Consider the following 27749-nt stretch of genomic DNA (forward strand, 5'->3'; position numbering starts at 1 on the left):
CCCTACATACCTTAGATGTCAAAAGAGCCTTGCTTTATTACATCGACAGGACAAAACCTTTTCGAAAGACGAAACAACTCTTTGTTGCTTTCGCACCACCACATAAAGGCAATCCGATCTCCAAATCAGGTATAGCCCGGTGGATAGTTAAATGCATCCAAATATGCTACCAAAAGGCTAAACGTACACTTACAGTTCCCCCTAGGGCGCACTCCACGTGTAAAATAGGGGCTTCTATGGCCTTCTTAGGTAACATTCCCTTAGAAGACATTTGCAAGGCAGCCACGTGGTCTACCACGCATACCTTCACTAAACACTACTGTGTTGACGTGCAGGCCAAACAACAGGCCTCAGTGGGCCAGGCTGTCCTAAAAACTTTATTTCAAACTGCTGCAACAGATACAGGCGACCACCGCTAAGGGGAAGCACTGCTGTATAATCTATCCTCAGTGTGTGATCTGCAGCTCATATGCCTCGAACGGAATATGCTACTTACCAGTATGCATCTGTTCTTGGCATGTAGAGCTGCAGAGTCACACACGCCCGCCTGCCTCCCCGGGACCTGTATCTGTTCCAGCATCTGTCTTACTTAGACATTACACATGGACATCCTTTCTTTCATTCCTATACACTCCATATTTTCCCATCATGGCGAAAAAACAATCTGACGATGGAGTGGATGCCCATGCGCACTGTTGTCCAGGGGAGGAGTCACCAACCTCGTGACCAAAGGCTTCTTCCGAAGACAACAACAACCTGCAATCATCCGAGCCCAACACCAGATGGTGATCTTATCCTCAGTGTGTGACTCTGCAGCTCTACATGCCAAGAACAGATGCATACTGGTAAGTAGCATATTCCTTCTTCCTTATCCTTATATTATACAAACTACTAATAGAATGCTTTGGATTCAGATATTTACATGGGATTTTAAATCCTCTTCAGCAGTCTATTTACAGAAGCACCATGGCGATGCATTATCTAAGTCTTAAACCAATAACATTTGCATTGCCACTAGCAACCAACAGGATTAGCTCCTCCTTCAATATCCTTTCCCGCCCCTCAAGATAGATTGGGCAAGCCACCATTACATGAGTCCCAATGTCCTATAAACCTCTGTCACAGGCATATAATCCCTGCACCCAGAATCAAAGTATGTATATGAAATGCACCTTTCTCAGCTGAGGGGCCTGGTTGGGCCAATATATATTCTTTGGAATTATGACAATGTAAATAATTCAAGAAAATCCATTGTAATGGTGTTGTGCATTGGCATGCAATGTGCTAATACTCATTAGATATTTACGGCACAGATCTAATACTCATACTTTTGATGTATGCTCATCCAATTCCCTACAGAGTATGATGTCACAGCAGGCTAGATCATTTGCTGACTGTCATGTTATCTAGAAGCTCCGTTTAAAACAAGCATTGGCAAACCCAATAGGTTTTGCCTATGTGAGATCTATTTTCTTTGTCAATTCTTGTATACCTATTGTTTTTGATTAATCGGGGGTTGTGGGTTAACACAGCTAATGCATGGGGAAGGCACAGCAGCCAAACTTGGAACTGGGGAGACACGTTTGAATCTTGGTGTCGGCTTGACATCCTGTGCAATCATTGAATCCCCCGGGTGTAACAGAAAAAAAAAAACCTGAAAGTGTCTATGTATAATGTAAATGGTCCTAATGTAAAACACTCTGTCTTAGGAGACACAAGTGAGGGGGCGGCGGGTGGCTGAAGCAGGGGGTGGGTAAAACAAAAGAGTAGTGAGGAGGACTTGTGGGTTAAAAGCAGCGGGGGGTTTCATTAAAAATAACGGCCTGGGTAGGTGGTTTAACATACCAGAAGGAAAGAAGACAGCCCACAGATACACTGGCAAGGCTCACAGATACCTCACTAGGACTCACATTATAACAGGGCTCACAGATACACTACCAGAGCTCACAGATACCTCACTAGGCCTCACAGACATTATAACAGGGCTGAGAAATACCGCAACAGGGATCGGTGACATGAAAATAAGGCTCACAGACATTTGAATAGTACTTATAGATACCTCGATGAGCGTAACGAAAGGGCTGAAAGGCACTAGAAGAGGGCTCAGACATACCTAGCTACCTAGCCTTTGCTGATTTCACATGTGAGCTCTTTGACTTTGCACTACGATACAAACATATTCCTAGCAGGCTCACAGTCACCACTAATGTGATGACTGACCACACAATAGGGGTCGACAACATCTCAAAATGAGTAGAAGAAAAAGAAATCCTGAAGTCGCTTAGCCACTTAGTGACATCACACTCGGGTTACTGATATCCGGGCCATCACAAAAAAGTCACTGACTAAAGCCCCAACGTGAGCCACTGATTTCATAATATGGTGTGCACCCATAAAAATGGAATGACTATTGCCCTGCTTACTCCATATCAAATTAGGGTTACTGATATCACAACAGGGTGTGCACCCATAAAAATGGAATTACTATGTCCATGGCAGTTAATGGTGTGAAGAAAAGTCTCTCAGATTTCCCAACATGGCGAACGTTATCTGAGGGGTCGCCTTGGAACTGGGGAACCCGGTTTGCGTATCTGCTTTGGCTCAACATCCTTAGACACTGGGCAAATCTCTTAATTCCCCGTGTGCAATATAAATAAAAAAATGAAAGTTTTTATGTGTAATGTAAATGGTGCTTATGTAAAGCACTCCAATACCTTCAGGGGCCCGAATGACGGCGCTGGAAGTGGCTGAAGCAGGTGGGTGGGTAAAAGAACAGAGAGCAGGGAGAAGGGGTTACAAAAAGTGAGGTGGATGGTTAAAAGCAACAATGGCGGCAGGTGGTAAGTGCTAGGTTAACAAGCCAGGGAGGAGTGGAAGCGGCCTGTAGATGCACTTGAATGGAGTGCTCAAATACAATTTAAAAGTACCTTCAGAGTGCGTAGCTAATGGAAGGACACTGGCCACTAGATAGTGACCAGAAGCTGTACTTGGGCCAAGCTCCACGCCACCGCATGGACAGGAGAAGCTGAGCAGGAAGTCAGGAAGTCTGGAAAGTGAAAACAGACTGCATGCTGACTAATCTGAAGCACGTAAATTAGAGCGACGGAATCAATGAATGATAAGTAAAGGTATATATTGAGCTTGCTGTAAGCCCTGTTTAAGATAATTTTTTAATTACAAGAGATTTCACAAGTGCTGTGCAGGCAAAACCTAAAAAAGGAGACCTGGTGCAAATAACTCCTTATTTTAAATTCTGGTGCTTGTACCACAAATTTGGTGATCTATACTGTGATGGGGACTCATGTAGTTCTTCCTATGCTTTAGTCTTTGTAGTTTTGAAGCACTTTGATTGCTTGATAAACCACTTTACAAGACCGCATCAATATCTCTGCTTTGTGAAGTCTGCAACTTGAGTACATTCTTTATACTGCGAACAATGTACATACAGAGGTTTCCTAGAATGGAATGAGCAGCAGTATTCATTCCCTACCCTCATGGCCAGAATGAACTGTTCTTCTTTCTGGAGTGTAAAATGGCCTCATAGGGCAGAGAAAAAGACCAAAATTATGTGAATAGACTACTGTTTCACTGTGTTGGATTTTTTTCAAGACTATGAATCTGTGTTAAAATACCAAAGTTGAAAAATTGTAAGTAATTTCCTTTGAATGGCTTTTACCCATTGGATACTTGGTGATAAATGGTGAAAATGCAACAATTGCATGATTTAAAAAAAAAAAAAGGAATGGTATGCAAGAATTTACTTGTATGTTACTACTTTAGCATTTATTTTAAGGGTTTTAGGGCTTTAAATGCATTGTATGTGAAATAATTCATGATTAACATATAACTAATCCCAAAACAGGTGGCAGAGCAAGATGTGAACAAATCTGAAGCAGAAGAGGATGAAGAGGATGACGAGTTAGATGAGTTACCCCCCTCGAACTCTCATTATCGAAGGAAGATATCTCGCAATGCCAGCCAAACAAGCGTATACCTGCAAGAATGGGACATTCCCTTTGAACAGATTGAACTAGGGGACCTCATTGGACAAGGTCGATGGGGGAAAGTGTACCGGGGCAAGTGGCATGGCGAAGTGGCCATCCGTCTCTTGGAGATTGATGGGAATAACCAGGATCATCTCAAACTGTTTAAAAAGGAAGTTATGAACTACCGGCAGACGCGGCATGAAAACGTGGTGCTCTTTATGGGTGCCTGCATGCACCCCCCTCACTTGGCAATCATCACAAGGTTAGTATTGAACATTTAATGGGACTGATAGATATCCTTCTCTGCAGTAAGCTTTGGGTGCCTGTATGCTCTGTCCTCACAATTGAGTGAACGATTTTGCTGTTTTCCTGATATTGTTTTATTTAAAGATCTTAAATGTTGCATCCTAATGCTCAAAGAGCTGGTGCAGGTTATTAGCCAGTGAATTCCAGTGAAGGTAAGGATAAAAAATAAAAAAACCCAGGTACAAGCTAATAATTCCTACTTATAACCACATGTGAGAGCTCAATCTAGGATATTGTCCACACATGCTTCCCGTCCATATGGTACTTTTACAGTGGTGAAAAACCGAGAAGGTTATCCCTGTTCTGCCTGGATGATAATATCAGAATCTCCAGTTTTTCAGCTGTGTCCTAAACACCTGATGCGAGACAGTCCTGCACATCTCAGAAGGTTGCTGTTCCTCACGGTCGCAGCATGGTGGACAAAGCTTCTGCCTCCACACCAACAACCGTGTTTTAGCCCTTGAACACAAGAGTCGGCTTGCTTACACAGTTTCAGTCTGTTTTTAATAAGACTAAGTCTTATTGGTGAGGGCAAGAATCTTTAATTTCACCCTAGTTCCGACCAGCTCAGACTGGTACCACGTACATGTGCCACAATCTTTCTATATTTGGCTGTATCCTGTCGCGTGAGATTTGCAACCCTTGTCATTTTCAATCAGCTTTTTAGCATACCAACTTATTTCTAGTTACAATAATTCAGCCTTGCCTTGCCCCTCAATAGTTGTAGCTTAGGTGAACAAAAAAGGTGTTAAATGGAGATCAAGCCTCAGATGATATGCTATGGAGGTGATCAGTTTATTTACCTGGTATTCTGCGTCATACGGGCATCTTAGTTGGTGCCTTCGTTCTTTACTTTGGCTGTATGGAGATAACTTCTAGATCTCTATACATATTATCTCTGGTTATGTATTGCTAATGTTTTGTGTTAAACGAAATGTCACCTAAGTACTCATAACTGAGGCATATTGTAGGGTGACGTATTTTTGGTGCTCCGTAGGAAGATGTCTTCAGAGATTGAGTGGTACTACTACTTATCTGCCTCTAATAGTTTATACGGCGATATTTATGCAGCATTAATTAAGGTCAAGAGACTTGCTCTCATGCATGATTGGATTTGCCTCTAAATAGATTAAATCTAAAAGAGCCCACTAGAGAACCCCCCCCCCCCACCCCCATCAGTTGCAGATTTAGTAATTTATCATTGAGGCAGGCGTGAAAGCAGATAATACTGTGAAAACAGTATCTCAGAGGAAGGTTGAATGTGTACATTGAAGAGAGTAGGAAAGGCAAGATCCTCGAGTGGCTTCCACCTGTTACTTTTTGATGCATAGAAGAGAACTCTGCCCAATGTAACGCACCATGCTTGATCCATCAGGAATGAATTGAGCACTTGAAGATTTTTTTGAGTACTGTTATTAAACATCCAGAATGACCGCATGGCACAGGGTGGTGGACACTGCCGAGAAGTCCAGAAGAACCAAAATAGCTTGCCTGCCTCTAACCATAATCCTGAGGAGCCTACAGTTGACATCACTTTGTGCCGAAGCTTGACTGGCAGTCTGCCAGCCTAGCATGAGACTCAACCGTACTTTGAAAACCTACTTGTTACCACTCTTTCTAAGATCTTCTTGGAGAATGGAAAATTGGGCACTAACAGAATAAAATAACAGTAAGGGGTGAATGGATTATTGAACAGTGATGTCTCTTGATATTCTACATGCCCATTGTTTGACTGTTTAAATACATAGTGAAAATACAGAAATGCAACCCAAAAAAAGAAATTGCCGATTTTCCAGATTTGTAATTTCTATTACCATCAGTCAGCGGCATATGGATTACCACTGGGCAGTGAGTACATGTTCAAATTGTGTTTAGTAGCACTACCAGCCACTAGCTAAACTAGTGGCACTACTTAGTGTGCCTTTGAATCCCAGCATCCCTTAACATAAACTGCCCTCTTTATTTGCTGCTCATCACTTTTATGCAGTCTTCATTCTTGCACTCAAAACTTTTTTTTTTTTAATTGTGCTAAATTAAAGCTGATTCCAAGCAGATAATGCCTGCTTTTAGTTAGAGCACATTATTCGAAATCAACAGCTTATAGATACTTTGCCTTCTGCTCTCAACCAGGGAGACAGTCATACTTCAGAGAGAGGTGGCAGCGTGGCCCTAGTGGAGTATGTTGGTGCGCGTCACAGTCCATGATGTCTCTGAGAATTGAAGACTCCACTATCCTTATTAATGTGGCTCATGTGCAACTTGTTCCCCAGTCACACATCATTTCTCTAGATTTGCATGACATGGTTGCCCTCACTGAGGTTTGAGAGGTTTGTACGTCTCGTTTCTGCAAATCGTATACTGAGCGCTTGGGCCATTGTACTTCCTTAAAGTTGGAACATGGAAAAAAAGTATTGTGAGGCCCGTTGGAAAAGTACACCGCTTGACAAAGATCTATGGATGCAAAATATGGAGTAAGATATATGGAGGCCAAATGTGGAGTAAGCACAACATTTCCACCCACCTACATTAGTTTGTGTCAGTGGGAAACTACTAATCCACATGTCTCGTAATTGGACCAGTCAAATGTCACTTTTATGACCCAGATAATTGTGAGTTTGTCACTTCAAAGCCAATCTTTCAAAATGATGTTGAATGGACCTGCATAGAGGGTCCTGTGCACAAAGCAATCGTTATTCAAACATTACTTGGGTTTTTCTCCCGCCCTCTCTCCCCGTTCCTCCATCTGTGACTCTGCCTTTCTTTCTCCCTGTCACTACACATCCTAGCCTCTCATCTCCTGCAAGTAGCAAAAGGCAGTTCCATACATGATAATTCTATATAAACTTAATATTTAATATAAAAAAGACATTTACTTTTTCATTTTTATTATCTTGTCTAATGTATGAGCATGTGTTTAATGGTAGCACTTCACATTCTGCCCGTTAGGTGGCAGCACATATAAACCTGCTGAAGTACCCGGAAGCAGATAGAAGTTAGTGGCCACTGCCTTTTCAGAAGATGTTAAGAATATGTTTACGGGATCTTCATTTTATTTTAATGGCAAGCAGAATCCTAAAATGTAATTTAAATTATGAAGTTGGTTCGTAAATACTGTGACTGTTACGTTTCTGCCCTCAGAAGTGCAATCCGTCTTTTCTAACTTGTCTGTAGGAAGCACCGGATACAAATCAGACAAACACTGCCTGAAAATGAGAGTCTGATCTAAAGAATCGGTGGCCCACACTCTTCTGTTTGGGATAACCAGAAACTGCATGCACAACTCCCCCTCACTGAACTGGCTCAATGATGTCTATGTCAAGCAACTTAGATACAGCGAGCAAGGTATTCCTGTCGGAGCATTTCACTTGCCATGTAGGAAGAGGCACCACAGTGCTAGAGGCAATGCTTATCTGTGCTGGATCAATTAGATTGGGCTATTTAGATAATTTGAGTCGTTTATTTGCATGTTCCTTATTTCGGACTTGAAAGCAAACTCAAATCAAATCAAAACTTTCTTTATTCGGCCTTCCGAAGAAAGGTCATAAAAGATGCAGACAAAAGTACATAATAAAAACATCGCTTAAAATTTCCAGTCGATTTAAAATACAACAGACAAAAGTGATCACAGTGATTTCAATCACGTATTTAAAGTGACAGTGCATACAAAGTGCCTGGGAAAAAGAGCATCAAGTTAATTTTAACAGTCAATCTGACAATAAAAACGGATAAATAAAATCAGCCTAAGTTCGGTCTATGTCGCATGATGTACTGTAAGAAATTTGAAACAATATAAACCAGCCCCTCACCCTCCAGTGACTGTAAGAAGAGTAGAGCTGGACGACAAGTACGAAAGCCCAAACGTTGAACCATATAATATTTACAAAAGAGAATAGTATGGATTGTAGACTGGGAGGAACTCCCGTCACAGGGGCAAGGCAATAATGTTTTGGCCCACTTGTTTCCCAACGGAAAAACAACTAAACGATGGAAAAGATTCAGCCTGAACCTGACTAAAAGAAACAATTCATAGGAAGTAATGCTATAAGTCAGGTAAGGCTGAATCCCAAATACCGTCTGGACTGTCAAACTATGTCTGGCTGTTTGCTTCATGACCTCTGAGTTAATTCGTAGATCCTCGAGGTGATTAAAACAAAGTTTGTAAAAGACCTTCCTCGATATCTCCTGAATCGAGATAGGGTCATTATAGTATTTTGCTAACCCTAGGTCACTTAAAAATCTTTTGACATAGACTAATCACCTAGATCTGTGTACGTTTTCGAGGGCTGTACAGTCTTGGATAATTTTTTGAGTAAAGACTGTTCTTTCTGATGACCAAATTCGGTGCCACAATAGCAATGGCTGGATTCTTGCCAGGTCTGTCACGTAGGGAAGACCCAGTTCCAAGTGGCAGGAATAATTTGCAGCAGTGGTTGGTAATGCAAGGAGATATCTCAGGAAACAGTTCTCTACTGCCTGGATGGGGCCCACCTCAACTGCCGGTTTCCAGCTTAATTTGTGGTCAATCATGACACCTAAATAGGGATATTTATCAGTGCTTGATATTTTTTCATTATTCAAGTAAGTGGCCCTAGTTTTATTTTTCTTACCAGCCCCCGCCTTCATAACAAAAGTTTTTCCTATATTGATTTTAAGATCCAGATTGGCCATAAAAAGTGCATAATTATTTAAGGCCCTCTGGAGTTCATTTGGGGTACGGGCCAATATCACCGCGTCATCTGCGTACAGAAGAGCTGGTATAAGGCGATTGGCTGCCATAGGAAGGTCCTGGGCTCCCTTCAGCATCTCCCTCTCCAAACCGTTGGTGTAAAGGGTGAAGAGGAATGGGGCCAGGACACAACCTTGTCTAACGCCCCTCTCCACTCCAAATGACGCGGTGAGTTCTCCACTGGTCCCAAACCTCACCCTGGCAGTCGCGTCAGCATAAAGTTCCCTCACAAAAGTAACTATAGTTCGATCCATCCCTAGTTCTAATAAGATGGACCAGAGTTTGGAGTGACTAACACAATCGAACGCGGCTGACAGGTCTACATAGACCATGTAAAGTGCTCCAGCCTTGATATTTACGTATTTATCAATCAGAAGTGATAAATTTAAGGCTTGGTCTATGGTCCCCAGACCTTCGCGAAACCCATATTGCAGATCAGATAGGATGTTATTTTCCTCCGCCCACTCCTGCATACGGCCGAGAATTATCCGGCCCATCATTTTCCCCGTAGAATCCAATAGGGAGATAGGATGGTAGCAGGAGACTTAGCTTCTGTGCCTTTCTTAAAGATCGGGACCAATGTAGATTTCTTCCAGGATTCCGGTATACCAATGGTACACAATGCATTAAGGACCCTGGTCAAAAGAGGAATCCAAAGATCATCATGGGTTTTAAAAAAGTCTATTGAGACCCCATCGGGGCCAGGGGCCTTCCCTTTCTTACTTGCACTTAAGGCCCAAGTAACCTGATCGAGTGAAATGTTCAAATGAATAGGAAAAGGCGAAGACTGTTGGCGGAAAAAATCGTTATCACCAACGTTAGTTAATAGTTGGTCAATCATAAAAATTTTAGAAAAATGCTCTACCCAATCCTTCTCGTCTATGGCAACCTCTATTTTGGGAAAACCACCATTATCCGTCAGGAAAGGTGATTTTACCACTTTCCAAAAAGCAGCACTATTTTTACAAAAACAACTCTCATGCAGCTGGACCCAGAGCTGTTTTTTTTTTAACTCTGATTTTCTTTCTTTTATAGCGGAGTTATAGGCCCTCCTCGATTCAGATATCTCAGCGGGGACTCCAACTGTCTTGCGCAAAGCAGATTTTAATTTGGAGTACGCTGCTGTGCACGTGTGATTGAACCAGCCCTGTCTATTCCTTGCAGTATGATTGTTTTTTACTGTTAGGGCTTTATTTATGACCTGAATCACAATGCTAAAATTAGTGGTAACGTCGGCGTCTGTAGTGGACAGGTCCAAGCATTTCATAATGGACGAGTATGCGTCGGTTACCACAATATTAACAATTTCGGTAGAATCAGCTAGGGCCCAGTTGAGAGAATAGCCGCTAAGTCTGGCTAATACTAGGTTGTTTTCATCCAAGAGGCTTGGGATTTTACAGTTGGGCCTTTTGGAGAGGAAGAGAGTAATGCTAAGAGGGTAGTGGTCGCTCAATACAATCTGGTGTAAGTGAAAAGCAGTGTCCCTTTTTATAACACCATTTGAAATCGAGATGAAATCAATAGTGGAGTTACAGCCTCTCCCATGAAAGGTAGGGGCCATTGCCATGTTTGAATTGGCCAAATTGTTGGCAATTCCCAGATCTAACTTAAACGTAATTTCGTTTAGGGAGCTACCTAAAGTCGAATGAGTGAAATGGGGAATAGGATTGTCAGCCTCATCAATTAGGCCGCATAAAAATTGATTAGAGAGGCAACAAGGGGGCTGGTTAAAATCGCCACCCCATATAATAGTTACCTCTCTGGGTGACTTCCTAGTAATAGACAATATTAAAGAACAGATGGTATTAACTACTTCCACTGCATCTGGGTCAGAGAGATTATTGTAGAAATTAACCAGTAGAAAGGAGTCCTTCACATTGATACTAAAGCTAAGAAGCTGGAAATTGGGGTCGAGTTTTATGACCCTCATCTCATCCATCTTGATCAGATTTGAAATATAGGTAGTTAAACCACCCATAGCCCTACCAGATTTAGAAAGCAAACTCAGTTTGAAGACTTGAGCTTATCCACGAAAGATCAAAAAAAAAAAAAAAGATAGTAAATGTAGGTTTAATATGTAGAGATTTCAATGAACGTTCAAACTGATCAACAGTATGGCAATGTATGATTTCAGAATGCGAAACCTCTGCTTAGGCACAGTAGCCGCATTTTGTGAACACAAGGTTCAAAACCACATGGGCCGCAGATTTTTTAAGTTGAAGTAAAACAGACAGCGTATCCTCCTTTGGGACTGATTTTGGCAATTAATGTCTAGAGGGTTTGAAGGAAACTGTGAGATTAAGGGTAATTGCATTGGCTAGATCACACTGAATACTATTTTCGTGGTTTGACTTGTTGTCTGGCTATTCTATACAGGTGACATAAATGAAAAAATGATGCATTTCAATATTGGATGCTCAAAAAACGGTACATAACAGTGGCTCAATTAAACCAGCATCGGCAAAGCCACCAGGTCTCGCCTGTGCAAGATCTATTGGCTTTGTCAATTTTTTATAGTTACTTTGTATGGTATGGTATGGCATGTAATTGTATTGTGTTGTATAGAATGGCCTGTAATTGCGTGCTATAGGGACATTGTGTTGTATGGCTTGTCATTGTATGGCATGGTATGGCTTTCTATTCCATAGTATGGCATGGTCCGGTATGGCCTATCATTTGTTTAATTTTTTTTAAAGTTTTATAAAGCACAAACATGACCCGAGAGCGCTGTACAGAGGAGCAGAAGCGAAAAGGAGGAAAAGGCAAAAATACAACTACAAAAAGTAACTTAACAAGCACAAATATAAAACAGGAGCAGCAACCACCCTTGTGGGACAAGTAAAGTAACAGTAGAGCAACCAAACTTATGGCGCATATAGAGTCACAAAAATTTGCTACGTTGAATGAGATATCAAAGAATATCAACAGGAGATAAAAGTTAGTTATGGTGGCTTAAGGACTACGGCTGTATATGGTTTTTCAGGAGAAACCGTTTGACTTGTTTTTTGAATGAGGAGGTAGAGGGGTTAGATCTGATCTCGCAAGGAAGAGCGTTCCATATTCTTGGTGCAAGACCAGAGAAAGCACAATTGTAGGTTCTTTTGTTTTTAAATTTGGGAGGTTTCAACAGGAGCGTGTTAGAGCTTCTTAGGGCCCTATTCCAACCAGATTGGTCAAGTGTTTTTGCCAGGTACACTGGGGTTTTGTAGTGAACAGCTTTATGCGTCAGGCAAGCTATCTTGAACCAAATCCTTGCTTCGATAGTCAGCCAATTGAGTTGAATTAGGTCTGGAGTGATGTGATCATGTTTCCTAGAACCAGTGATGAGTCTGGCTGCAGAGTTCAGAGTATCTCTTAAAGGTGCAAATCTAGCTTTGGGCAACCCTGCCAGGGTCACAATTCCGTACTCTAAGTGTGAGATGACTAGGAATTGGACTCCAGACTGAATGTCCTTAGCGGGCACGAAGGGCTTGATTTTCCTTAGTGTGTTGATGATGATTGGCTCCCCTAGTTGTTGCACTTATGTGATCTTGCATATTCAGGTATTTGTCCAGAGTTATGCCTAGAGATTTAGCAGCGTCAACAACATGAGGAGTGCAGTTGAGAGCTGTAAGTTGTTTGAGCCAGTCTTGAATGGGAGCAGAATGATTGTGAGGGGCAATCAAGAGGAATTCTGTCTTGAGGGTATATAGGATAAGATGATTGTGAGTTAAACATTGTTGAGTTTTCAGCAGCGCACCATTAGGAGTTTTGATGCCATCCGTAGAAGAAATTTTCAAACACAATTGAGAATCCTCGGCATACATGTGATATTAAGTGTTAGAACAGTTCAGAATTTTAGAGAGCTGTTCCATGAAGAGGCTGAAAAGTGTGCGCGAGAGTGTGGAACCTTGAGGCACTCCAGTTGAGACCAGGGTACTGATTGCAAGGAAGTGGTTAACTTTGAGTCTTTGCGTTCTGCTTTGTGAGAATGAGGCAAACCAGTTTAAGACAGGGCCCGATAGCCCCATCTTTTGATGGGGAAGAACAGTCAGGTTATCATGGTTGACTGTGTCAAACGCCGAGGACAGATCTAGAAGGATAAGTAGGCAGGGTGCATTCTGGTCAAGAGATCTCAAGGCGTCATCAACAATGTGTGTTAGAGTGGTTTCAGTACTATGACCCGCTCTGAAACCTGACTGTATTGGTCAAGGAGCTGAAACATCTCGATGTGGTTACAGAGCTGTGTGTGAACTCAGGGTGATAAACTTATTATTAAAAAAACAAAGGCTCATGTGGACACTTAATGAAGTAATCTCATTGTATATGGGCACAATGGCAATGCAATGGGTTATAGTGATGTTGGAAAGAGAAGGAAGCGAATACACCTCAGGTTTGTATTTAAATCACAAACATTTATATAATCCTTGAAACGAAATATTCATACATAGTAATACATTTGAACATATAGTTCTGAGTGGGTGGTGTCCCAGTGAAAAACGGAACCTAGAAAATGTGTGACATATATGTGACATATATACGAGGTTTCCAATGCTTCATATAAACGACCATTAACAGATATATATACAGTGAACAGCGCTTGATACAGTGATCAGTGCTGGTATACAATGGTTCATTTATGCAAACTGTCGACGGCGTTTCGACCCTGTGTGCAGTGTAAGGTCTCTTTAGGACCTATGATTCTAGGGAAACATGTGAAAAGATGAGGGATAATATCAGTGTGTGACTCAATTACGGCATTTGGTATTGTATTGCGAAAGCTTAGATTAAAGCACGTCCTGTTTGTATAGTACCTGAAGGGTAATGGCCCAGCTCGTGTGGAGGGTGTGGCACAGTGAAAAAGATAAGGAAAAGGTACTCACATGGATCCCAGCCGGGAGCTGTACATGTGAGATAATAAAACTGGTAATTAGCATTCCAATACTGGGGGTTGGAAGCATGACATAGTAATGAGGTGAGTGGTGAGCCGGCAATTAAGTAAATGCGCACAATTATAAGAACCACATTTGCGGAAGATGGCACGGTCAATGCGCTGTCCAGACGAGTCTGTGGAGAGGGAGGAGTATGTGCATTGGTAATAGTCAATTGGACGCTGTAGTAGAGCGATATTATTAAAATGTAGCTCATGCGCTTACCCAGTTCCGATTCTTAGTGCATAAATTGAAGCAGGCTTCTTCCTTCTGTCGTCAATCACGACGAGGCCATAATGTCTCTTATGGAGAGTGAGTTTATTCTCACTACGGTGTCTAAAAGCAGAGGTCAATGCGTTAGAAAAATCAGCGCACGGTGAAAGTGTGATTAATCACCGAGCTGATAGCATGCGCCCGCAGGGCGTGTGCCCGCTTACCACTTATGTAGAATAATTCAGCTGCAGCCTGTAGTAATACTTCCATATAGCAGAACAGCGTGTGTCTGTCTGCTAAGGTACGATGACAAGGGGTCGATGCCTGCCCAGGATTTATAAAGGCTTGCCTTCCCGCCGAATATCTGTGTTCAGTCCCAGCTAAGGAGTGTTATCTATGGATGGGATCTGTATTTCTGTTCTCGGTAATGAACACAGAAAACAGACCGCTGCTTAATGCGTGTGTTTAACCCATCGTGGGTCAGTTGGACATGTGTTGTGCATGGAAATTTAAACTAAATGGAGACAATTATACAGTAATGTGATGATGAACCTATTTGAGTGTGGGTGCTGACTAGGTGTCCTAGTTCTAATGCGCGCATGCTTATAAATGATATATACAATGTTAAAATGACGGTGATATCGTACGTAGGTTGTATAGTCTATGTGCCTATGCAATTTACGGTTCAAAATCGCACTAAGCCGGTTGAGGTTCCTAGTGCCTAGAGTGTGCGCTTTTTGGTGGTATAACAGGGTAACACGACTTGCGCTCATTGTCTGGTACTTGACGTCAGGTCAGTTATATACACGTTATATACATTATGCACTTGTTAAGAACATGATGTGCAGTCTCCCATATCACATGTGTAATGATCCGCTCAAGGTCCAAGACTTTACAGGTATAAGTAGTAGTTACCTCATATACAACGCGTATGTACTTCGAATGAGCTATCAAGTTACCTCATCCTGTGTTAGCTTATTGTTTGTAACATGACCACACGCTCATATTACGTTTTTTACTCTTTACATTTTCAAGATTAATGTTCAATTAGATATGCATCGTAGTAATTGGCATACTTGATCACATGCCAAGCATTTATTAGGTTTTGTACACTTTTCACTATCAGAAAAGATGCCTACTTAAATGTGACTCGTAGGATGGCATATTAAATCACATGTCCACCGGTCTCAAATCTACACAAGTGTTGGCAGAATTAATACATATTTTGCTATATTCCAACTGCCCAGTGATGTGTTTTCTAACCAACCCCGGTGGTAAGGCTTAAGTGTTATACTACCAGTGGCAGTTGCATAGATTAACTGGAGTTCTGTTCAGTATAAACACCTGTTTTCACTAGCAAATATCAGTACTTATTCTTGCCATATATGTGTTTTACCCAGCTTATTGGTAAAATTGGCACAATGCTGTCTGAATATACAACTTAGTTGAGATCTAATGAGGTCAGTTTCTCAGTGTGGTGACGAATCCTCGCCACTCCTCCATTAATTCAACTCTTGGGTTATTGAGTCAGTACGATCTATCCAACGACATTCTAGTCGTTGGAGAATTTGTGTGAGATCTCCTCCTCTCTCTGGAATGGAGGCTCTGTCTGTGACTTGCCACCTTATGTCATCCGCTGTGAAGTTTTTTTCAGTGAAGTGGCTGACTAATGGGGCTTTGGCTACAAAGTGTCTGATGCTACTATGGTGTTGGCTTATCCTCGCTTTTATCGGTTGCTGTGTCTATCCAGTATATGGCAGTTGACAGGGGCAGATTATGCAATATACTACATTTCTTGTGTTGCAATTCGCAAAGAAATGCAGCCTGTGTTTGATGTTTTTGTGTTTGAATCTTTTGGTATTGTAAGTAAAGGTACATGATACACAGTTGCCACACTTGAAGTGACCCTTGACCTCCGGCAGGCCCCAAGTGGTCATCAATGTTCTGGCAGTCTGTGGCATACTCCCTGTAGATAACCTAACTAGATGATCTTTCACATTCTTGCCACGCTTAAATGCAAACATAGGTACATCGATTTTTGAGTCTATGCTTTTATTATGTGCCAATTTTTTGTTATCAGTTTCCATACCTGGTTGGTATGTGAACCAAATGTAGTCACACAAATGAGTCTGTGCACATTTGTTTTTTCTTTAGTGACCGGTAGTACCTCCCTGGGACAGAACCAGGCGCATTTGAGTAACCTTTTAACTAGCCTGTTCGGGTACCCTCTACTTATCAGTTTAAATTTGAGAATCTCTGCCTCTTTCATCTAGTAGGCCTTTTTCGTGCAATTTCTGCGCAAGCGCAAGAACTGCCCGAATGGAAGACCGTCTTTCAATGCACGGGGGTGGTGACTCTTATAGGAAAGCAGTGTATTTCGTTCTGTTGGTTTCCAGGGGAGAGATGTGCGTACCCCATTCTCGTATTGTATATTGAGGTCCAAGAAGGCTATACTTGATTTGTCAATGGTGGAGGTGAAAGTGAGGTGTTGTTGAATATTGTTCAGATATGTAACAAAGTCATCGAAGTCAGACTTACTCCCTGACCAGATGAGGAAGATGTCATCAATGTACCGCTTCCAACATTTAATGTTGGAGCTGTACAGGTTCATGGCACTCAAAGCAAACTTTTGTTCTACATGGTCCATGTAGATGTTTGCTAGATCCGGCGCAAAAATAGCTCCCATGCTGGTGCCAGAGCACTGTTGATAATAAACACCGTTTGACACAAAGTAATTAGATCTGAGGACGATCTTGAGTAGGGAAATGATGAATGCGGCGGGCACCAATGTAGGTCTAGGTCTGGTGTTGAGTAGGTCCTCTATTACCTGAATACTATCATTCTGTGGTATGTTGGTGTATAGAGACATAATGTCAAGTGTGGCCAGCCAATCAGTTTCAGTGTTATATGGCTTGTTTTCTATCAAATTAATCATAAACATAGTCTCTTACGAATGTTTCTTGTTCCTGGACAAACTCTTTGATAAAGTGCTTTATGCATTTCCCAATAGGTTCTAAAACAGACCCACACCCTGATAGTATTGGGCGTCTAGGTGGATTTGTGGTGCTCTTATGAATCTTGGGGATAGTGTACAAAACTGGGGTTCTCTATGTTAAGGAATTCGAACTCTTTTTTTGCTTAGAGAGCCTTCTTCTTTCCCTTCTGTAGTTATTTTCAGAATCCTTTCTCTGATGTCTAACAATGGGTTTATGTCTAGTTTCTTATAGTACTGGACTTCTCCTATTTGTTTCTTGATCTCGGTGTCATCGTCACTTCACTCTTGGATACCAATTCCACCCCCTTTGTCTGCCGGTTTTAGTGACAGTGTGGGATAGGGGTGACTTGTCCCATCTTGAGGCAATCCGGAATCCTACCCTGCCAGAGAGATTCATGGATAATTAAAGACCAGAGTGGGAGAATGGCAGATTTTAGCTCTTTGAAGAACTTGGTGTGTAGTGAATCGTTGAAGTGATTGGAGGGCTTTAATGAAGTCATAAAATTGAGAAGCTCGACAGCTGGTATTAAAAATGAGTTCCATGATGCATTGTTTTTGGAGTATAATCTATCGAGTAGGAAGTAGGGGCTCTCGCTGCAGTTAGCCAAGATGATGGAGTCGGCAGGGTCTGATGCTGCCCACTAGTTGATGCAAGTTCCAGTTCAAGTTACATTTTTCCTGACTTTTCAAAGAAGTGTGCTGAGCCATCCTCCCCATTGGGGCAAGAGATTTTGTGTGTATAGAGAGTTGGTTGGTTGATTGGTTAGCTTGTTGTTTGATGATTTCAAATAGTTTTTTAGGTCTGCTTTTGGCATTGTCTAGCTGTGCCCTAAGGTGTTCGGTTTTCGCATACAGATATGTTTGTTATATGAGGTTCTAGACATCCTCAACTGTTTGAGGTTTGTAATGGAAGGTGAGTTTCTCCATAATCTCTCCGTAAGCCTATAGTATTGTATGACTTGCTCTTGTACTATTTGGTTTGGAACGCCATTGTATAGTATGGTATGGTATGGCCTGTCATTGTATATGGTATGATAAGTTATGGTATGTATGGCCTGTCATGGTATTGTATAGTTTTGCCTGTCAATTGTATGGTATGATATAGTATGGTATGGCATGACATGATACGGTATTGTACGGCCTGTCATGATAAGGTATGGTATGGCCTGTCATTGTATTGTACAATACAGTGCAGTGCCCTTTCTGCACCTTATACTGCAGGAGATGCTAAAGAAGGGTGTTTGGGCAGGACTTTTAGGCACCCGGATTGCATTTGGAAACACCACGCTCTGCACCCAAAAGATGCCCCCATGCGCCTTATACTGAGGCATCTTATTCTGCGGAAATATGCAAAGGAGGCGTATGGTGGTTGTAGGTGCCTGGGCTGTGCTCGGAAACACCTTAATTTGCACCTTATTCTGCAGGGGATGCTAAGGAGGATTGGGGGACTTCTAGGCGCCCCGGCCATGCTCAGAAACACCTTGCTCCACCAGCAACATTAGCTGGTGCCTCTGCACGTTTTTTAGTGGGGAAATGCTAAGGAGGAATGGTGTGTGGGGGATGGCTTTTAGGAGCAAGGGCTCTGCTATAAACAACAATCTGTTACTCTGAGCCCTACTGTCAATAGAATTGTCAGTTATAAACATAAAATGAAAGACATTTGGCAAAGGGATTTCATTTATTTTTTTATTTAAAGCAATATTTCACACCTTCTCGTCCCTAGCTCCAACACCCAGGAATGGGGCATAAACGCCCCACACCCCAAAAGACGATGCCTCAGGATAGACAGGGTGATGCTAGAACACGTGGGACAGGTCCCAAAGATAAATGGTTTCTTCCTAGGTGGGGGGTCAGGAAGCTCAAGATTATTCATTAGTCAACCCATTTTTGATGTCATTAATCAAGTGATTTAGCAGCTGCAGCTGGGCTGTTTTCCATTTATCCAACATGCTCTAGTCAAGTACTAGTTTGGAGGGCTGCTGTTTGAGTTTATTTTGCTGAATAAAAAGATAAATATAAGGCGGATGTACTGGTGAAGCAATCACTCCGTTACGGGGGGAAAGAGCAGCACCTGGCACCCATCGCTCTGGTACTTGATAACTTATTCCGCCAATGCCTGTTGCTGGTCACCCCTAAAGAGAAGCACTAAAGCGAGCTCGACAGGAGCACAGTATCTATGCCCTGTTCAAAACAAGGTGCAGCGAGGCCCCCCTGATCAGTGGGTAAGTATAGCTTCGCTAATGCTATCCTGTGTCGTGCATTGCCCCAAAGGAAGTCCCTGAGTTGTTTAGTGAGTGTGGTGAAAAAGGCCGCCGGGACATACAGCGGGAGGTTAGTAAAGTAATACAGGAGACGGGGAAGGATCACAATCTTGGAAAGGGCCACCCTGCCAGAGACTGTCAGTGGGAGCGTCTTCCAGAAGTGCAGTTGTGACTTTATGGCTGTCACGGCGCGTCCAAAATTACCATCGAAGAGGTCTGTTGGCTGACGATAAATCTGGATTCCCAGGTAGCGGAAAGTATCAGCTTTCCACTGCACCTTTATCGCCCTCCAGAATATATCCCGGATCCTGAGTGTCCCCCCTAAATGCGTAAAGGCAGGATTTGTTGGCGTTTACCCGAAGTCCTGAGAGAGCGACGAGGTGTGCCAGGTGAGCTGAGATATTACATACATCCCTCACGAAGTCGAGGAGGTCGTCCACGTACAACGACGTCTAGTGTGTCGCATCCCCTAGGGGTATACCATCCTCTAGCGTCACTCGCAGAGCCGCTGCCAGGGACTCGATTGCAAGAGCGAACAGGAGGGGCGAAAGCGGACACCCCTGCCTGGTGCCCCTGCGTATGGATACGGCATAGAAGATGTAGGGTCCCAGCCGTACTCGGACTGTGAGATCCTTATAGGTTGACCATCTGGAGAAAACCCCACCCCAGCTCGTATCGCAGCAGCACTGCCGTGAGGTAGCTCCACTCCAGACAGTCGAAGGTTCTCTCGAGGTCTAGCACAATACATCCCGCCCTGGGCCACTCCTTTGCACTATCCGATGCCACCCTAAAAAACCTCCGTAGATTTAGCGATGTGCTACGCTTGGGTACAAATCCGTTTTGGTCTTTGTGGACCAGTTCGGGGACCACCGGCGCCAGACGCTCGTCCAACACCTTCGCAAATATTTTATAGTCCATATTAAGGAGCGCTAGGGGCCTTTAGGATCCCAAGTTTTCAGGGTCCCAATCTGGTTTGAGCAGGGACACAAGGTAGGCCTCCTGCATCGACGGGGGCAGTGTGCGTTCTTCTAGGGCTGTGGAGTAAAGGGTATGCAGTTGCTGCGTCAGAGATTCCCGGTGGGCCTTGTAGTATTCAGCAGGGAGGCCATCCGGCCCCGGCGTTTTCCCAGACGCCATGGACCCAATCGCATCCCCGATTTCCTCTAGGGTAAGGGGTCCATTAAGTGTCTCTTGGTGGACGTCTGAGGCTATGGGCAGCTGGAGAGGTTCTAAAAATCTCTCCAGGTCCGGGCCGAAGCAGCGCCTCTTGGACTGGTACAGTTGTGTGTAATGATCAGATAGCACTTTGTGTAATGAGAAATCAGTTTTGTGATAATATTTTCACCTTATTCGATGAATAAGTCACACAATGTAAACATAATTTCTCGTTTCAAGATTACAGTCTGCACTTTGGCCCAAAAGTATTGGTGCCAAACCACGTGTAAAAACCGTGCACATCCACCGTGTCCTTAAACAATAAAACATTAAAACCAGTTTGCACTGAGTGCATTTCAAAACAGCAGCATTAGCAACAAACACTGGCAGATTCAACACATCTCAGCTTAAGGATCTGTTGACTAGTATGAATTGAAAGCGGTTCAGGATGGGTTTAAGCAATGCACAAGATTTAGAAATACAGAGCTATGGGGGAGGGAAGAGTAGGTGACGTAGCCTTACAAACAGGACTGCTGAGTTTTGAACTGGGGAACCAGGCTTGAGTGGTGGTGTCTGCTCAACGTCATGTGAAACAGGGCACATAGTTCATAACCAATGGCAGAGTCCACACTATATACATAAAGTAAAACTGAAGAGAGAAATAGTGGCGTAGGTCACAGGGTGAGATTGCAACTTGGAGTACTGGGGGTGGAATAAAACATATACTCTATTGGAGTGCTTCAGGGAAAAGAATGAAGAACAGGTTTGTCACATAAATCCTCTCACGTTGAAGTCAGAGAAAGAAAAGTAAAGAAGTGCCAGTGGAAGACGGCAAAAGGGGCAGAGAGTTGGTGCAACTCACAGCAGGTTTGATACCGTAAAAAAAAAAAAAGTGGTATGTGGAACTACCATTGAAGTAAAGAAAAGAATCCACATAAAATGATGAATTGAAACAAAAGTGGTTTCAAATAAAAGACAAAGTTGATAATTTAAATAGAAATCATTAAGAGCAAAGCATCCATAAAATAATGATTTTGACATCCGTGTTACACAATGACAAATCCTAGTGAAAAAAATACACACGGACAATTTGCTTTTATAGCTCTATCCCTAACCATGGTGTGTAGAATGCTCAAGAATGTAAACAGGCGCATTAACTCTGGTTGTGTATTACTAATGCTTTGTATTAAATCAACTGCCCCCTTTCTAAGTACTCTTAAGTAAGGCATTTTGTAGAATAAAAATATGTTTTGTACTCAGTTGGATGATTTATTCAGAAAGTGAGTGATTCCCTTGAAAACATTTCCCCTGGCGTTCAGAAGAACACATTTTTAGAAATGGAAATTACCATAATACATCTTTAAAAGCTCTTAAACATCTCTAGAGTGTCAAAATATTTTGTTAATTCAAACTTGTTTGTTGGAAAAATCTCACTTTGTGTGTGTTTTAAAAATAAAATCTATGTGATTTGAAATACTTTCTAGTTTCTGCAAAGGGAGAACGCTTCATTCAGTCGTGAGGGATCCAAAGACATCACTGGATATTAACAAGACGAGGCAGATTGCGCAAGAGATTATTAAGGTAAGAAATTTAACAGAAAAATAATAAAATCGTTATCCATTATACAGACATGTATAGTAACCACAAAGAGTATATTTACATGGAGTGTGCTGTCTTGGAAGAGCTACCAGATGGTGTATCAGAGTTTCAGAATGGTCATCTTTAATCCCCAAGTTTGCAGATAACAATAAAAGGGGTTCCCTTGACAGAGTACCCTTGGCCGGTAAAGTGAGAATATGGCACCATTAGAACCTGTCTAACCAATAATAAATCAGCTTTTATCCTTTGGAAAATCTGGATACAGACAATTAAGAACTAATTAGATTTGCAAAAATAATCTTTTGAAACATTCAAAAGTAATTTGTAGTAGGTTATACGTACATTTAACCTTTGTGATTCTTCTTTCCTGTAGGAGAGAGAACGAGACTTGGAAATCAGAGCTACTAAGAGGTCTTAAACAAAGCTAGATAAATAATTCCGTTTACAAAACATAATTATGTATGTGGTGAGTAATGAAGAATGGTGCTGCAATTTGTAGAGAAAATACAGAGCCACTATAAATTCAAGCAAACAAAAAAAACAATATGGTTGGTTGATAAAGCTGAAACATGATGGCAAATGCTTTGCATCGCTGTCAGTTCTCAGAGGTGAGGCACATCTACAGCAACTTGAACCATGAAACTTTTAACTTTTGATAGTGATTCAAGCAATGATGAAGACCATCATCAAAAGTTTCAAAAGGTTATTTTAGGGGATTGAAGAAACCCCTTTTGTTGCCTACTGCTGCCACCACATTTATGTATTTTGCCTCCCAATTAATAATTTGTCACCAGTTTCCCTATACCTATACGGATCCTGGTATTTTGTTTTCAAAATGCAAAAGTTTTATTCTGACTGATCATTGTGCCATATTTCTCTAATATTCATTTACTCCAGTATTGGATCTTTAATAGATACTCATGCTTGAATCCTTCACCGACGAAGAAATGGGAGTTCCCGTTGCCATTAGAAAGCAGTGTAATGTTAAACATAGCCTGGAAAGACCATAAAACCTTCACCTTAGTAACACATCTTTGGCATTTCAAAAAAGAGACTAAACTTTTAAGCTTCATCCAATCAAGTTGCATCGCCCTCTAGAACACTCCTGTCAGAGGCTTCTGTCTCTTCGATTTTCTACTGCACATCATGTGAGGGAGTCTCCACTGAGCTCTGCTCAGGTCAACTGTTTCCCGTATTCAGAAAGAGTTATTTAAATCTATTTTATACTACTAACTACCAGCTGCTTCAGATCTGACTCTACAATGTCAGAGCAAACAAAGAAATGTCCTTTTAAACCATTTGGGACCTGTGGCAAGAAAAGGCTTCATTCAGAAGATGAGCACATCATACCAATCTGGGTTGAAACCGTTTTTGCCGTAGTACCAGCAGTGACAGCTCCCTCGGGCAGCTTACTCTAGGCAGGCCCAGAAAGGAAAATTAGGTCGACAGGGAAAAAACACAGGACATCGTCCGTGACGAACTACAGGCAACGGCTATCCGCCCATCCCCTGTAGCATGCCTCACAGACAAAATAACCAGTCACCTGCATGAATGGAAGAAAATAACAACAAACAATGGGTTTTAATCTCATTTAGTTCAGCCACACACTGGAATTCATTCCAAAAACACCTCCAATTCCACCCCAGAAATCCCCACAGAAACATCTTCTCAGGTTAGAAGTCCAGACCATGCTCAGCAAAGGGACCATAGAACGAGTCCCTTGAAATCAGAGGGGAAAAGGTTTCCACTCCTGTTTCTTCTTAGTCTGAAAGAAGTCTGGGGAATGGAGACCAATCCTGAATCTGAGAAAACTGAACAAATATCTCAGGAAGCAGACATTCCGCAGAGATTATATGACCACATTATGTCTTCAGAATTCATAATTTCATGTCCCCATACATCCACACTATCGAAAATATTTAAGATTCACATTTGTCTGCAGCCATTATCAGTTCAAAGTCCTCCCATTCGGCCTGAAATGTTCTCTCCAATTTTCTAAAAGTGCGGGCACCAGTAGCAGCATCCTTAAGACAAGAAAAACACAAGTCTTTGTTTTACCTCGACTGGCTAGTCCAGGCACTTTCCCACCAGTCTGTGCAGAGGTCAACCAGGGCCTGCCTACACCTTTTCAACAAATTGGGCATTGCAATGAATCTGCAAAAGTCAATCCATCAGCCATCCAAGAGGATAATATTCTTAGGGCTACACTGGATACAATGCTGAGCACAGCATACCCCACACCAGAAAGCCAGACAAGATTGCTGCTCTTGACACATCTAGTGCAAAGAAAAAAGTCACTTTCTGTTCACCTCTACAAATCCCTGCTAGGGATGATGTCATCTTGCATTCCCTTGGTCCCATTCTGCCGCCTGTGAATGTGTAGTTGCAAGAGGAGCTGGGCAGGCAGTGGATTCAAACACAAGGCTCTTTTGACAAACCATCCAAGTGACCCCGGGGATGCACACAGCTTTGTCTTGGTGAACTCGAGAATTAAATCTCTTAGTCGGCCTGACATTAATTCCCTAAGCTTCTTGGTTGGTCATCAACTTAGACACTTCCTTTGAGGTTTGGGGAGCTCATCTGCAGGACCCCAAGTTAGCGGCAATCTCAGTTGCTCCTTCACATCAACCTGCTAGAACTCAAGGCAGTGCATCTAGTCTTACAAGCCTTCCTGCCCAGGATAATAAAACCTGCAGTGCTCATCCGCACAGACAACACCACGACCATGCACTATATCCACAAACAAGGTGGCACAAGGTCTCATTCTCTGTCCCAAGAGGTACATAGAATTTGGGAGTGGTCGATCCTTCACCAGATGACTCTGAAGCCAGAACGTTTGCAGGGGAAGTAGAATGTAATAGAAGGCACTCTACACAAGATGAGAATTACTTGGGAAGTAATGGGAGATGAATCAGGATGTCCTGGGGGAAATCTTTCATCATTGGGGCAGACTGAATCTGGACTTGTTTGCAACATCCCAGACCCAGAAATGCCAGTTCTATGCAAGCTGGTATCCGAGGTCATGGGGAATGCATTTTTGATTGCATGGTCCCAGATCTTTACCTACGCTTTTCCTCCAACTCCTCTCATCGCAAGGGTTCTCATGAAGATGAAGGCAGAGCCTTGCAGGATCATTCTCATCCCTCCGAGGTGGCCACTGCAACATTGGTTCATGGAGTTTCTTCTCCTGTCAGAAAGACACCACATCCAACTGCCACCACTTCCATCTCAACTGACAATGAGCCACGGCCAAGTACTTCACCTGGATCTGAAATCCTTATACTTGTGAACCTGGCTCCTGAATTAAATGAATTTGCGCATCTGAACATCCCAGGAGAATGCAGGGATATTTTAGCCATGGCTTGTGCAGATAGTACAAACAAGACTTACAGCCTTAAATGGAAGCGGTTTTGCATCTGGTGTCAGCGGTCCAACGTGCACCCAGTATCATCTACACCGGAAGAAATCCATCCTTATTTACTACATCTGGCATAATCAGGTCTCGCTCATGCTTCCATTAAGGTTCTTCTAGCAGCCATATCCCGCTTCTGAACATTAGCAGCATCACTTTTGTGTTCATTTAGCAGACTCATCAAACAATTTCTCAAAAGTCTATTCAGGGTGTTTCCGCCAGTGAGGCATCCTCCACTACTCTGGCAACTTAACACTGTGCTTTCCCAACTAATGAAAAGCTCATTTGAGCCTATCCACATAATGGACATTAAATTTCTATTTTTGAAAGTGGCACTCAGGCTTTCATCATTCAAGAACCTTTGTTAGAATTTAGGATCAATAGGGTGATTCTGCAAACAAATCCAAAATAATTCCAAAAGTCCCATCACATTTCCACTTAAATCAACTGATAATTCCAAATATTTTTTTCCAGGATCCCAAGACGTCAGCAGACAGGACATTGCATTCCATGGATGTAAAGAAATGTCTCAAATTTTACCTTGACAAAAGGAAACACTTCCTCAAATCCAATCAATTAGTAATAGCATGCAGTGCTCCTAGAGAGGGTTATCCACTCTCAAAACAGAGCATAGCACAATGGATAACCAGTGCCATCAATGTTGCCATCAGAAAGCTGGCACGCCTTTGCAAACCAAGGTGCAACCTCATTCAACTAGAAGTGTATCGACTTGCTATTTGCCGATGTGTCTATTCCAGATACCTGCTGAGCAGCGACTTGGAAGACTAGACGCACATCGTTTCAGCACTACTGCTAGGATTCCGTAGTTCAAAGAGCTGCAGCAGTGGGCCAGGCAGTATTATGGCATATTTTCCAGTAAAGGTGAACCATCGTAGTAAGGGATACCCACTGTCCTCTAAAGTGTTTCGCATATTTTACATTGTTTATATATGTATAGATGTATAGCCAAGCATACAATTTGATTCTGATCTGGAGTAAGAAAATAAGTTACCTGTAACTGTAGTTTTCCGATATTGGTATCTTTCATAGATTCACATGTGACCCAACTCCTCCCCTGAGAGGCTCACCTTCTCTTTGATATTGTACTTATTCACACTTGTGCTCTGAAAATTTTGGAGAAGAAGCCTCCGAGAGGAGTGTTCTAAAGGATGATACAACCTGATTGGTTGGAGCTTAAACGTTTTGTCTCTTTTTAAAGTGATAAAGATTGGTTACTAAAGTGAGGGTTTTATGGCCTTTCCAGGCTATGTTTAACATTACACCGCTTTCTAATGGTACTGTGGGACTCCCACTTCGACGGCAGGAAATGATTCAAGCATGAGAATCAATGAAAGATACCAATACTGGAGAACTGCAGTTACAGGTAAGTAACTTACGGTCTTAGGATTTACAAGTACTCTACCATAAACTGATTTGAAGGTTTGGATTAATCTGAATGAAAAGATTGATTATTAGAGAACAGGCCAATCCAAATGATCATTTGCACTAGGTCAGAACAGTTGGAGGCACTTTTCAGCATCTTATTTTTCTGTATAGTGAACATGTGGTTGCTACAAATGGTGAGGCATCTGGCAAGAATTAACTTTTTGAGTATCGCAAAGAATGTGTGAAACTGACACTTTAGAGTTCGCCTTTTTCTATATTTATGCTCTCCACTTCGAAAACTCAACCTCACACACATTATAATAGCCTTATAGACCCAGACAAATGAATTAATGTTTACATAGTTTTAAATGTTTATTCTCCTGATTGCACTAAGGACTTTGGTAACCGTTGCTTGTAACATGTTATCACAAAATAGTATTTGTTTAAATGTTTTTACAATGATATATAAATAATGAAATATCTTTTAATGCACTCTATATGTTTTATGGATCTCTTCTATCGGAAATGAAAATGTGTGAATTGAATTGATTGTGGGATGAATAAGACAGTGATTTTAAAAGTTGTCAAAGGATTTTAAAGAATTATTAGGGAGAAAAATGGGCACACTAGGGAAATTGCCCTCCAAGTTCTGCACTTGACTATGTCCATGGGACCAACATTACAGTGATTTCAATTTTTAAGATAGCAGTAAAGGTAGTCCAAATATTTATCTCTAGTAACTATAACTCATGCTCTATGGTAACTGTAACTCGTGCTCATGCCATGCCCAGTCTTTTCAT

The 27749-nt window shown here is 42.1% G+C and overlaps 1 protein-coding gene across 1 annotated transcript in view; it reads left to right on the forward strand.

Annotated features, from left to right (window-relative positions):
• KSR1 (kinase suppressor of ras 1) overlaps window positions 1-27749 on the forward strand; it is a 510276-nt gene that overhangs the window by 425116 nt on the left and 57411 nt on the right. Inside the window, exons 15-16 of the mRNA XM_085649554.1 lie at window positions 3863-4248; window positions 22037-22133. Coding sequence (XP_085505680.1) covers window positions 3863-4248; window positions 22037-22133 — 483 coding nt within the window. The remainder of the gene's footprint in view (window positions 1-3862; window positions 4249-22036; window positions 22134-27749) is intronic.

Source organism: Triturus cristatus, chromosome 3_2, assembly GCF_964204655.1.
Source record: "Triturus cristatus chromosome 3_2, aTriCri1.1, whole genome shotgun sequence".
Classification (NCBI taxonomy): domain Eukaryota; kingdom Metazoa; phylum Chordata; class Amphibia; order Caudata; family Salamandridae; genus Triturus; species Triturus cristatus.